This window comes from Coregonus lavaretus (assembly GCF_964263955.1).
Source record: "Coregonus lavaretus genome assembly, chromosome: 25".
Classification (NCBI taxonomy): domain Eukaryota; kingdom Metazoa; phylum Chordata; class Actinopteri; order Salmoniformes; family Salmonidae; genus Coregonus; species Coregonus lavaretus.
In genome coordinates, this window is record NC_140012.1 from 9,618,809 (window position 1) to 9,632,796 (window position 13,988).

Below are 13,988 nucleotides of genomic sequence, written 5' to 3' on the forward strand. Positions count from 1 at the left end.
TTTCTGTGTTGCTGTTAGTCTGTATCAGTATTTTGAACTTCACGTATCGTCATTTGTTGTTTTCTTCGTGGTTGCTTTATTAATAAAGTCATCATGTTCACTCCACGCGCTGCGTATTGGTCCGCTCCTTCAGACGATCGTGACACTAGCCTATACTTATAAGATATACAAAAATATGGGTGGCTCCCTCTACTGTCCAATCCCCTGTCTTTTATGGGGCGTCACCCTAAAACAATTCCCTCTGACACCAAATAAACATCCTCTCAGGTTCCACTTGAAAACATTAGCAAACTCATAATTCTTCATATACTACACCTTCTTAAAAGTTAATTTGTGGAATTTCTTTCCTTCTTAATGCGTTTGAGCCAATCATTTGTGTTGTGACAAGGTAGTGGGTGGGGGGGGCGGGGGGGGGGGGGTATACATCATTACTTTAAGACTAGAAGGTCAGTCAATACGGAACATTTCAAGAACTTTGAACATTTCTTCAAGTGCAGTCGCAAAAACCATCAAGCGCTATGATAAAACTGGCTGTCATGAGGACTGCCACAGGAATGGAAGACCCAGAGTTACCTCTGCTGCAGAGGATAAGTTCATTAGAGATACCAGCCTCAAAAATTGCAGCCCAAATAAATGCTTCACAGAGTTCAACAGACACATCTCAACATCAACTGTTCAGAGGAGACTGTGTGAATCAGGCCTACATGGCCAAATTGCTGCAAATAAACATGGAGGAGGTGTGATGGTGCATTGCTGGTGACACTGTCTGTGATTTATTTAGAATTCAAGGCACACTTAACCAGCATGGCTACCTCAGCATTGCAGCAATATGCCATCCCGTCTGGTTTGGGCTTAGTGGGACTATAATTTGTTTTTCAACAGGACAATGACCCAACACACCTCCACGCTGTGTAAGGGCTATTTTACCAAGGAGAGTGATGGAGTGCTGCATCAGATGACCTGGCCTCCACAATCCCCCAACCTCAACCCAGTTGAGATGGTTTGGGATGAGTTGGACCGCAGAGTGAAGGAAAACAGAAAGCAAGTGCTCCGCATATACGGGAACTCCTTCAAGTATGTTGGAAAAGCATTCCAGGTAAAGCTGGTTGAGAGAATGCCAAGAGTGTGCAAAGCTGTCATCAAGGCAAAGGGTGGCTATTTGACAAATCTCAAATATAAAATATATTTTGATTTGTTTAACCATTTTTTTGTTAATACATGATTCCATATGTGATATTTCATAGTTTTGATGTCTTCACTATTATTCTACAATGTACAAAATAGTCAAAATAAAGAAATACCCTGTAATGAGTACTAGGTGAGTCCAAACTTTTGACTGTTATAGATGTTTGCTATACATATTGTTTTGTATATTTAATGACATGAAGAAGTCTAGTTATTACATAAGACGTGGTGACATAAGAATGTGTAAACTGGGCCCTCTATCAGTGACTTATCGTCCTGTTTGTCACCTAATCTGAGTGTGACAGTTGGCAAGGCTGGGGTAAAAGGAGTCAGACATAGGAGATGTGAGGAGGGATAGAGGGCATTGAAGCAATCACAGAAAAGGGCATGTCTACTCATAAGAACAAGTCAAAGAGTATAATGTGATCCAGTGATTATTTTCAATTTATACAGTTCTGTGTTTCATCTAACATGCTAGAAAAGGTCTATATAAAATAAAGTTGATAAAACAAAAGTCTGTCAAGGTGTGGCAATATGCTTAATGGTAGGTAAGATGTGACATCTTCTGGCAGAAAAAGCACTGAGTATTCAGTTACAAATTACACTTATCTTTTTTATCCATTCAGTCCATTACAATTCAGATATGCCATCACAAATGCACATTTCTCAAAATCACATAAACGACCAAGCTCATTCTCAGACAACTTTATACACAGAATTACCTTGGCACAACTGAACTCACATCAGCTCTTTTAATATTAATATACCTATATTTAAAAGGCAGTTGGATCCACAGACATGGATTTAAGACTGACAATAAATCATTAACAAATTCAACACAGGGACTTCAGCCTAATAGGCTATCGTTTTTACATTATGACAGAGAAACTGCTGTGGATTTTGGCCTTTAGAAGACATATTAGCAGCTAGACAGAACATGTAGGCTATCCCTGATCCAATAGAATGGAACTCATGTACACAAGTTAAATAACAGACAGACAGTACTGGAGATTGTTTATAGAGGTTGTTGAGGTCTGCGGAAACACATTGTTGATTTTCTGTCATTCATTAACATACAGTGGGGAAAAAAAGTATTTAGTCAGCCACCAATTGTGCAAGTTCTCCCACTTAAAAAGATGAGAGAGGCCTGTAATTTTCATCATAGGTACCCGTCAACTATGACAGACAAAATGAGAAAAAAACATCCAGAAAATCACATTGTAGGATTTTTAATGAATTTATTTGCAAATTATGGTGGAAAATAAGTATTTGGTCAATAACAAAAGTTTCTCAATACTTTGTTATATACCCTTTGTTGGCAATGACACAGGTCAAACGTTTTCTGTAAGTCTTCACAAGGTTTTCACACACTGTTGCTGGTATTTTGGCCCATTCCTCCATGCAGATCTCATCTAGAGCAGTGATGTTTTGGGGCTGTCGCTGGGCAACACTGACTTTCAACTCCCTCCAAAGATTTTCTATGGGGTTGAGATCTGGAGACTGGCTAGGCCACTCCAGGACCTTGAAATGCTTCTTACGAAGCAACTCCTTCGTTGCCCGGGCGGTGTGTTTGGGATCATTGTCATGCTGAAAGACCCAGCCACGTTTCATCTTCAATGCCCTTGCTGATGGAAGGAGGTTTTCACTCAAAATCTCACGATACATGGCCCCATTCATTCTTTCCTTTACACGGATCAGTCGTCCTGGTCCCTTTGCAGAAAAACAGCCCCAAAGCATGATGTTTCCACCCCCATGCTTCACAGTAGGTATGGTGTTCTTTGGATGCAACTCAGCATTCTTTGTCCTCCAAACACGACGAGTTGAGTTTTTACCAAAAAGTTATATTTTGGTTTCATCTGACCATATGACATTCTCCCAATCCTCTTCTGGATCATCCAAATGCACTCTAGCAAACTTCAGACGGGCCTGGACATGTACTGGCTTAAGCAGGGGGACACGTCTGGCACTGCAGGATTTGAGTCCCTGGCGGCGTAGTGTGTTACTGATGGTAGGCTTTGTTACTTTGGTCCCAGCTCTCTGCAGGTCATTCACTAGGTCCCCCGTGTGGTTCTGGGATTTTTGCTCACCGTTCTTGTGATCATTTTGACCCCACGGGGTGAGATCTTGCGTGGAGCCCCAGATCGAGGGAGATTATAAGTGGTCTTGTATGTCTTCCATTTCCTAATAATTGCTCCCACAGTTGATTTCTTCAAACCAAGCTGCTTACCTATTGCAGATTCAGTCTTCCCAGCCTGGTGCAGGTCTACAATTTTGTTTCTGGTGTCCTTTGACAGCTCTTTGGTCTTGGCCATAGTGGAGTTTGGAGTGTGACTGTTTGAGGTTGTGGACAGGTGTCTTTTATACTGTTAACAAGTTCAAACAGGTGCCATTAATACAGGTAACGAGTGGAGGACAGAGGAGCCTCTTAAAGAAGAAGTTACAGGTCTGTGAGAGCCAGAAATCTTGCTTGTTTGTAGGTGACCAAATAATTATTTTCCACCATAATTTGCAAATAAATTCATAAAAAATCCTACAATGTGATTTTCTGGATTTTCTTTTCTCAATTTGTCTGTCATAGTTGACGTGTACCTATGATGAAAATTACAGGCCTCTCTCATCTTTTTAAGTGGGAGAACTTGCACAATTGGTGGCTGACTAAATACTTTTTTCCCCCACTGTACCTTGACTACTCTACTAGACAGACTTTGCACTTCATGAGTCAGAAAATGTAAAGCATGCCATATAGCATATTCAGATTAGTAAAACCTTGCATCACAGGTTATGTGCCAGACTGTATAGTTCATAGTTGCATCACATTAATTATTTTCCATTGTTGCCCTGGAGACAATAGGCAATCAGGCTTCCTAACCAACCAGAAACTCTCCTTTATTTGGTATAAAACAAGACCAATTGAACAGAACAGCAAATTATGGCTTAATAAGACACATCATATAGCACCTAGTTATTCAACATCAAAATGTATTCCATTCAACATCAACATGAGAGGTTCCTAATGTATTGAAATGATGGTGGTTTGATTGATGATGTTGACATCATGAGTGAGTTGTACGCTAGGCCCAATCTCCAGCCTGCTCTTTACTCAATTTCCCCTATCCGTCATTGTCAAGGGGATAGCCTCTGGTACACCCAGCCCGCCTCAGCATGATGTTGATACTCTTCTAGAACACTCGCTCCATTTTTCGGCCGTGTGAAGACGATGCGGTCATGTAGCCTGTTGGTCTGACCCTGCCAGAACTCTATCATGTAAGGCTTGACGATATAGCCTCCCCTGTTGGAAGATAGAGGGAAGACGGGCAAAAACAAGAACAGGCTTGCATGATAAGACAACTTACTGAATAGGTTTGGCATGGCAAAGTCATGCAGAGTTCTTGGTGATTTGATAGTGATACTAACCAATAGTCAGGCATTGGGACATCAGTGTCCTTGTACTTTTCCTCCAGCTCTGCATTTTTCTGTCTCAGGTACTGCAGAATGAAACAAAACCTTCAGATGAGCGATTCCACGCCAGGACAGCCCGACAGATTCTGGCAATTCTCACAGAGAAACTTCATTGGGAGGAAGGATGTTTGACATTTGTATCACAGACAAAAAAAAATATCCTCTTCAAAACACATAAAATCTCAAGAGTGGGCTCTCTGGTACCTTTGAAGATATGACACATTTTATACATAGACATTTATATTATAGGTCATTACTAATCACAGCCCTCCTTTAGGATTGCACATTCAGAAAATCACTAGTTTCTTGCTGTGTGGGTGATGCTTAGAAAATAATAACTTAAAAATTAGCAAGACAGCCCACTCTGGAAATTGTATGTACTTGTAGAGTATATTGTTCAAAACAATATATCTTAAAATGAACAAAATCAAAAAGGGTGCTTTTGAAAAAAATTATTTCATGTTGAATAAATTAATGTGATTTTTTATTTTTTTCAGAATCTAGAGATACTCCATTATGTTAGAGCACACTATAAGGAGTATAATGACACCAATATGTTGTCTGTATCATGTACAGTTCACAGCTCATCGGGTCTAGTCCCGTGTAGCTCAGTTGGTAGAGCATGGAGCTTGCAACGCCAGTGTTGTGGGTTCGATTCCCACGGGGGACCAGTATGAAAATGTATGCACTCACTAACTGTAAGTCGCTCTGGATAAGAGCATCTGCTAAATAACTAAAATGTAAATGTCTTACAGGAGGCATGTATAGGTCTAAAAAGCGGCTAAAATAGCCAATTTCATCATGATTAAAAAAAAGATTTTTTGTCATACATGTCAAGCATCCTTCCTCCCAATGACGTTTCTATGTGAAAATTGGCAGAACAATCTGCGAAAGCCCCAAAACATTTTTGGGTATCCTGGCCTGGAATCGCCCAGATTTAACATATTTCATTAATTTCCCTCATTTTGGCAATGTCCAATGGTGGATCGCAATAATACAGTGGAGTAGTATGGGCTTGTCCTCACATTTCTGTCAGGGACGGCAGTGCTTTGTCTGCTCACAATGGCCCCGATCTGGCTACTCTTGGGCCGGGAGTGGAAGTAGTCACAGGAGCTCTGGTAAGGGATTCTCTCCACATTGCCCTCGATACGGATCTGCACACACACATTCTCAAGGGTAGTGCCAACTACTGTACAGAAAATTCAGTGTCATCCTGCATTAGTTAACTCGTTCAAAAACCACATCACAACAGCTTCACACATGTACAGTGGCTTGCGAAAGTATTCACCCCCCTTGGCATTTTTCCTATTTTATTGCCTTACAACCTGGAATTAAAATTGATTTTTTGGGGGTTTGTATCATTTGATTACACAACATGCCTACCACTTTGAAGATGCAAAATATTTTTGGGGGTGAAACAAACAAGAAATAAGACAAAAAAACAGAAAACTTGAGCGTGCATAACTATTCACCCCTCCAAAGTCAATACTTTTTAGAGCCACCTTTTGCAGCAATTACAGCTGCAAGTCCCCTGTAGCTCAGTTGGTAGAGCATGGCGCTTGCAACACCAGGGTTGTGGGTTCGATTCCCACAGGGGGCCAGTATGAAAAATGTATGCACTCACTAACTGTAATTCGCTCTGTATAAGAGCGTCTGCTAAATGATTAAAATGTAAGTCTCTTGGGGTATGTCTCTATAAGCGTGGCACATCTAGCCACTGGGATTTTTGCCCATTCTTCAAGGCAAAACTGCTCCAGCTCCTTCAAGTTGGATGGGTTCCGCTGGTGTATAGCAATCTTTAAGTCATACCAGTTTCTCAATTGGATTGAGGTCTGGGCTTTGACTAGGCCATTCCAAGACATTTAAATGTTTCCCCTTAAACCACTTGAGTGTTGCTTTAGCAGTATGCATAGGGTCATTGTCCTGCTGGAAGGTGAACCTCCGTCCCAGTCTCAAATCTCTGGAAGACTGAAACAGGTTTCCCTCAAGAATTTCCCTGTATTTAGCGCCATCCATCATTCCTTCAATTCTGACCAGTTTCCCAGTTCCTGCCAATGAAAAACATCCCCACAGCATGATGCTGCCACCACCATGCTTCACTGTGGGGATGGTGTCCTCGGGGTGATGAGAGGTGTTGGGTTTGTGCCAGCCATAGCGTTTTCCTTGATGTCCAGAAAAGCTCAATTTTAATCTCATCTGACCAGAGTACCTTCTTCCATATGTTTGGGGAGTCTCCCACATGCCTTTTGGCGAACACCAAACATGTTTGCTTATTTTTTTTCTTGAAGCAATGGCTTTTTTCTGGCCACTCTTCCGTAAAGCCCAGCTCTGTGGAGTATACGGCTTAAAGTGGTCCTATGGACAGATACTCCAATCTCCGCTGTGGAGCTTTGCAGCTCCTTTAGGGTTATCTTCGGTGTCTTTGTTGCCTCTCTGATTAATGCCCTCCTTGCCTGGTCCATGGGTTTTGGTGGGTGGCCCTCTCTTGGCAGGTTTGTTGTGGTGCCATATTCTTTCAATTTTTTAATAATGGATTTAATGGTGCTCTGTGGGATGTTCAAAGTTTCTGATATTTTTTTATAACCCAACCCTGACACTTAGATTGCACACAGGTGGACATTATTTAACTAATTATGTTACTTCTGAGGGTAATTGGTTGCACCAGATCTTATTTAGGGGATTCACAGCAAAGGGGGTGAATACATATGCACGCACCACTTTTCCATTATTTATTTAGTCGAATTTTTTGAAACAAGTAATTTTTTTCATTACACTTTACCAATTTGGACTATTTTGTGTATGTCCATTACATGAAATCCAAATAAAAATCCATTTAAATTACAGGTTGTTATGCAACAAAGGAATAGGAAAAACGCCAAGGGGGATGAATAGTTTTGCAAGGCACTGTATACCTAACCTATTCACCATTTAAAATCAAAGATATGTGAAGATATTAAAACAATGGGTTGACAAGTAGGCTACATTTTAAGAGGTAAAATGAAGCACATACCTGCCTGTTGATGGGCTCCCAGTAAAAGCACAGACATGCGTAAGGGTTGCTCTCCTACCGGAAGGGAAATGAAAGAATCTGATGTAAAGTCTGCAAACAGAAGTAGTAGGGCTGGGCGATGTGGCCAAAATATCATATCACAGTATTTAAAAAAAAGTTTTGATGGTATTTGACGGTATTTAATTTTTTTGAATAATAAAATATCTAAATTACCTTTACGAGAAGTGTGTGACCCAACGGTGGCAACACATGCATTCTACGTGATTTTAATGGGTCTTTCTCTATTCTGATTGTTTTATATACTGATCAATTTAACTTCAACCTAAAATAATTTCCTGCATTTCCAACAATTTCTGCATTTCTTGCACTCATTTTAGATAATTTCCACACTGCCAGCTAACTAGCGATTAGCATTAGCGCTAACAGGATTTAGCTCAAACTTGCTAAGAAAAGACAAAGTAGCTGTTTGCAGATGTAACACAAACTAATAGTGTAATTATAGAATGCTTGTGGATTTATATTAAGAAGCCAAGTGGAAACAATATTGTTGTCATATGCTGCATTGACCATGCAGACTGAATGCAAGTGTCTCGTGGTCAAGCAACAACAAAGGTGCTCCTTGAGTGACAGGGGACGGGGCTAGATCTGTGTGGAAAGCGGCATAGAGAGAGAGAGCGGAGAGGGATGACTCAAGTAGCGGAGTAAACTATAAAAATGGACGTTACACACGGCATATCACATTTAACAAACCAAACATTCAAATACCGTTATAGAAGGTAAAGTAAAAACCTAAACCGGTCCGTGCATCAATACAGGTATATTGTAAAATACGGTATACCGCCCAGCCCTAAGAATAGTATGGCATAGTCTAGTAGTGCATACATTTGAGAGGACAGGAAGATGCCTGCCTCGTGACAGTAGCTGACACTAACCAGCTCTCCACCTTTCCGGCTCTCGTAGTTGGTAAAGAAGCGGAAGCCTTCATTGCTGTAGCCTTTTAACAAGACCATACGAGCAGATGGACGTCCTTCTCTTAATGGAGAAATAGACAGATTGGTAGAAAATGTGTTACAATTTTGGCTTAAGAAGCAAGCATTGTGTTTGAGGGAGTACATATGGGGGTACTCACTTAGTGGATGTGGCGATGCACATTGCATTGGGCTCTCCAATTTCAGGACACTTTGCGGCTTGATCAAACCAATCTCCAAACTGCTTGATAGGGTCCAGAGACACGAGCTGATTCTCTTCAAAGCACTACGACAAGTTAACATAATGAGACTTTTACATCAAAATGCACATTACATTGAAGATATAAGCAGACATTGGCATTTAAGGAAATACATTTTGACCCATGTCTATTATGCCATCTTCAATACATTTCTGATATCACTCCAATTACTGGGGTGTATGCAGTGAGGTGAACCTTCATAACGTTGCAGATGATAATGATGTTATGACTAGAGGTGACACAATTCTCTATTCTGCATTACCATTTGTTCTACAACATGCTCTGTAATGTCACAATCACCTGATTGGGACCCTGATACATTACATGACCAAAAGTATATGGACACCTGAACATCTCATTCCAAAATCATGGGCATTAATATGGAGTTGGTCCCCCCTTTGCTGCTATAACAGCCTCCAGTCTTCTGGGAAGGCTTTCCACTAGATGTTGGAACATTGCTGAGGGGACTTGCTTCCATTCATCCACAAGAGCATTAGTGAGGTCGGGCACTGATGTTGGCCGATTACGCCTGGCTTGCAGTCGGCATTCCAATTCATCCCAAATGAGTTCGATGGGGTTGAGGTCAGGGCTCTGTGCAGGCCAGTCAAATTCTTCCACACCGATCTCGACAAACCATTTCTGTATGGACCTTGCTTTGTGCACAGGGGCATTGTCATGCTGAAACAGGAAAGGGCCTTCCCCAAATTGTTGCCACAAAGTTGGAAGCACAGAATCCTCTAGAACATGGATCATCAACTAGATTCAGCCGCGGGCCGTTTTTTTCTTGAGTGGACGGTTGGGGTGCCGGAACATAATTACAAATAATTTGTAGATGGCAAATTGACCTCAAGAAGCCCAAACAGATACAGTATAATGTTTGACAAAAACATAATAATTTCAAACCTTGCTTACATTTATATATATGATCACGTTTCTCTCTATTATGAGTGGGAATACTTGGGAACAGATTTCTTAAATTAAAATCACTTGTAGCTGATTTCCTGGTGTTTTTAGTCTATTATGTCCAACAATAAAACATGTATTTATTTATTTTCTCTGAAAACTTGGGGGGACAAATAAAACCACCCACGGGCCAAATTCGGACAGTGGCTGCCAGTTGGGGAACCCTGGTCTAGAATATCATTGTATGCGGTATTGTTAAGATTTCCCTTCACTGGAACTAAAGGGCCTAGCCCGAACCTTGAAAAACAGCCCCAGACCATTATTCCTCCTCCACCAAACTTTACAGTTGGCACTATGCATTGGGGCAGGTAGCGTTCTCCTGGCATCCGCCAAACCCAGATTCCTCCGTCAGACTGCCAGATGGTGAAGTGTGATTCATCATTCCAGAGAACGCGTTTCCACTGCTCCAGAGTCCAATGGCGCCGAACTTTACACCACTCCAGCCAACGCTTGGCATTGCGCATGGTGATCTTAGGCTTCTGTGCGGCTGTTCGGCCATGGAAACCCATTTCATGAAGCTCCCGAGGAACAGTTCTTGTGCTGACGTTGCTTCTAGAAGCAGTTTGGAACTCGGTAGTGAGTGTTGCAACCGAGGACAGACGATTTTTACGCGCTTCAACACTCTGCGGTCCCGTTCTGTGAGCTGGTGTGGCCTACCACTTCGCAGCTGAGACGTTTCCACTTCACAATATCACCACTTACAGTTGACCGAGGCAGCTCTAGCAGGGCACAAATTTGACAAACTGACTTGTGTGAAAGGTGGCATCCTATGATGGTGCCACGTTGAAAGTCACTGAGCTCTTCAGTAAGCCAATTCTACTGCCATTGTTTGTCTATGGAGATTGCATGGCTGTGTGCTCGATTGTATACACCTGTCAGCAACGGGTGTGGATGAAATCCCGGAATCCACTAATTTGAAGGGGTGTCCACATACCTTTGTATATATAGTGTATATTATAGGGGCCGTTATGCTCCCTTTGCCATTGCTGGAGCTGTTGGGAGAAGCCCCTTCATTACATCACAAGACTTTGCACGTAAACGAAGTCAGCTTGGTAAGCAGATTTTACATTTGAGTAAAGTACATTCAATTGACATATCATACTTGCAATGCGATGAAAATGCTGGGGTCATCAAGGTCATTTACACTCCAAAACAGTGCTAAATAATACACCACTGAAACAATGTGAGCAAACTGTAGGCATTGTCGTGCCGCTGGAATATGCAAGTATCTGCAATTGCCATTGACATCTTTATGGTCATTCAACCCAAATTAGAAAGGTAAGTGAGGTAGCTTGTGCCATAACAAGAAGGTAAGAAATAAAAACTCTTGTTTATTCTCACCTCTTCGTCTCCTTTGTATTTTTTCCGCATGCCACTGAGATCCATGGCTGTAGAATCACTCGTAGATTTCGTGCAAAGGGACTGAGAAAATAAGGCTCGAAGGCAAGCTGTCAAAGAGGCATGGGAATGAAGGTATTTACCTATTTTACTGATATTATTTAATGTACTGCAACTGAGTATGCGCCTCATGCTTGTACAACGATCACGCAAAGCCTGACTGACGTAAACACGTTCGCTGTCTCACGTAAAAAGATTACGCAAACATTAGCTGACTTTTGTGACCAAAGACAGTACTGTATGAAGATAGGCAGAAACTGCTTCTCCAGTAGAAATCAATAACCTACTAAGCTCATGCGCAGAAACACGTCATCGGGTTTAACGGTTGTCTCGATTCGAACTGCGCATATGCAGGCCGTCAAATCAAAGGCATTTTTTTGACGAAAATGAAAACGTGTCAGTTTGTAAGTTTCACGAGGTTGGAGTAATAACATGTCAACTAGTTAAGACATTTGCTCGAATATAGGTTGTGCATTTAGATTTCGAGAAAATGATATGATTAAATGAATACATATACATGTCGAGTCAAGCCATGTTGTTGTTGGTGCAGGAGTCCCATGTCCTCGGTTGTACACAGTGTAGGGACACCTTATTTCGATTATGAATGAGGCAAGCACAGTCACTTCATAGCTAGCCGTCATTAGTTAGTTACACCAGCTAGCTACATAACAAGCTAGTTACATTGTAGCAAATACCTGGCTAGCAAGTACGTGGCTACATTGTAACAAGCAGAGCATTGCAACAACAGCCTTTAAAAATACACCTGGAGAAAAAACAAATTGCAACTTCATGCTTTACTCTTGGGTGGAAGGTTATTACAGAGAGCTTGATGTGCATGATGCTCTGTACACTACCACCATATACATCCTTTCTTTGATGTCAAGACCATCACTGTACAAAGATAATCACATTAACAGAAAGATGGATTGTATTGTATCACTCACACCATATACTGTATTATTGGAATGTATGCACATGCACACACAAGTGAACACTTTTATTCCATGCAATGCAGTTATCAGGTTTTATTGCCTGCATAGAAACATGTCAGTCTGTCTAACCTCTATTATTTGTAATAAATCCTCCTTTATAAACCCACAATAAACCCCTTGTTAATGTAACATGTGTGTCTACAGAATGGCTGCCCCTGATGCAGAGTGTCCGGCATAGCTCTAAGGCAGTCACACGTCACAGGACGTACATGCACATCCTCAAACAGAAGCTGATGACTGTCACTGAATACATTCCACCCAAACCTACGGCTCCCCCAGGGGCTCTGACCCCCCACGTCAAACCAGTTCAGGAGGTCAGTGAAGTCCAGCGCATGTGTTTATAACTCAAAAACAAGCACAAGCAATCCACCAACATCTATATTTGTGTAGTGCTGAAAGGAGAGCTCCTCCATCCGGTCAGTTAGGAATAGTAGTGATGTGAGCTAGTATCGAGATGTGGGCTGATTTATGAGTCCTGCTTTATTCACAGGAATGTGGCCTGATGTTGCTCTTGAAGAAGGAATTGCAGACCATGTTCCAGGACTGTAAGATGATCGCTGTGATCCAAAACAACGCCACCAATTCAGAGGACATGCTGCTTCTCAAGCACAGGCTCTACTAGCTTGCCATCAAAATCAAGTTCATCCCCAACCAGGTAATATTGTGCCTTTGAGGCAAATTGTATAGCCGTTTGCATTTGGAACGATTGTAATACGATGTTTTTGATCTTGTTTAACCATAGGTGATGAGGTCCTACCTGTCAGACAGCCCTTACATTAACATTGGGCCTCTATTCATTGGCCAGGCTGTTATATTTGTTAGTAAAGAGCCAAAGGTGAAAGAGATGCTTCTGAGTTTGAGGACCAGCCCCCAGATGGTATTATTGGGTAAGTACAATCTGATGGTCCTACTCTCAGTATAGCAAAACTGTATTACATGACTTCAGTGAAGATACTATAATACAAGCAATTGTATAATATCTTACTTTTCCTCCCACTGTTTTAGGGGCCTGTATTGAGAAGACACTGCTGAGTCGGCAGAGGGTGTTGAACGATGCCAAGCTGTCGTCAGTGACTCTGGTCCTGGGAGAGCTGGTGAGCGGCCTCACCATGCTGACCTCTTAGACAGCCTCCATGCTGCAGTGCGACCCTGCCCACCTCTCATTGCTGCTCCAGCAGTATCTCAAACAGCAGGGGACCCCAGGGGAGAGCACACCCAAGGCAGAGGAGACTGCTTTGGTCCAGGAGATTCACCCCTATGGGGGAGGGGAATGATGTTGGCAGCACTATGGCTTCTGGTAGTAAAGAAGGGGTTTCATGTCTGCAGATTTGAGGTCTGCCTCTGTGACCTGGAGGTCATATAATGTACAGTACTACATGAACTGCTACAACACCTTTTCAGAGCAACTCTTAGTTTCTGTTCCTTTTGTGCATTATTTTGATTACTGCTCATGTTTTGTTCTATTTAAGGGCCTTTATGGCCATATTAAAAATAAATGATGTCAATGTTTAAAATATTGTATTAGCAAATGGCAGTGTTTTTTGTTATTGATTTGAAATTATTTAATTGGTCCAAAAAACTCAAAGTAAATTCACCAACCTACTTGGTTAAAGAGGTTAAGAGGTAATCCTCTGGGGTGAGCCTGTTTGAATATATCAAAATCTGAGTAGACATTTGCAAAAGTCATTACCAAGAGTCATGCATGTTGCAATAGTAATAAGAATCAGTCTAGCCAAAATAAACACAAGTGGTC

General features: G+C 41.7%; 1 protein-coding gene and 1 pseudogene across 2 annotated transcripts; one reads left to right on the forward strand and one right to left on the reverse strand.

Annotated features, from left to right (window-relative positions):
* Nucleotides 1-4,050: 4,050 nt before the first annotated feature.
* LOC311100632 (pyridoxine-5'-phosphate oxidase-like) lies at nt 4,051-11,395 on the reverse strand. Its single transcript, XM_084141557.1, has 7 exons — nt 11,187-11,395; nt 8,784-8,908; nt 8,587-8,686; nt 7,655-7,708; nt 5,670-5,798; nt 4,600-4,670; nt 4,051-4,474 (listed from the first exon to the last, which is right to left on the reverse strand). The coding sequence occupies exons 1-7, from the start codon at nt 11,373-11,375 to the stop codon at nt 4,309-4,311; spliced, it is 834 nt and encodes a 277-aa protein (XP_083997683.1). The 5' UTR covers nt 11,376-11,395; the 3' UTR covers nt 4,051-4,308.
* On the forward strand, nt 11,229-13,743 carry LOC311100633 (large ribosomal subunit protein uL10m-like; annotated as a pseudogene). Its single transcript, XR_014615733.1, has 5 exons — nt 11,229-11,318; nt 12,380-12,549; nt 12,726-12,890; nt 12,978-13,122; nt 13,241-13,743. The product of XR_014615733.1 is annotated as a large ribosomal subunit protein uL10m-like (transcript).
* Nucleotides 13,744-13,988: the final 245 nt, after the last annotated feature.

What these genes read in the sequence shown, in the direction of transcription:
- LOC311100632 (XM_084141557.1), bottom strand. Translation starts at nt 11,375, where the DNA reads ATGAGGCGCATACTCAGTTGCAGTACATTAAATAATATCAGTAAAATA. An exon ending in AATACAAAGGAGACGAAGAG is followed by an intron (nt 8,909 to 11,186) that starts GTGAGAATAAAC and finishes AACTTGTCGTAG; the next exon opens with TGCTTTGAAGAGAATCAGCT. An exon ending in GGGAGCCCATCAACAGGCAG is followed by an intron (nt 5,799 to 7,654) that starts GTATGTGCTTCA and finishes GTGTGTGTGCAG; the next exon opens with ATCCGTATCGAGGGCAATGT.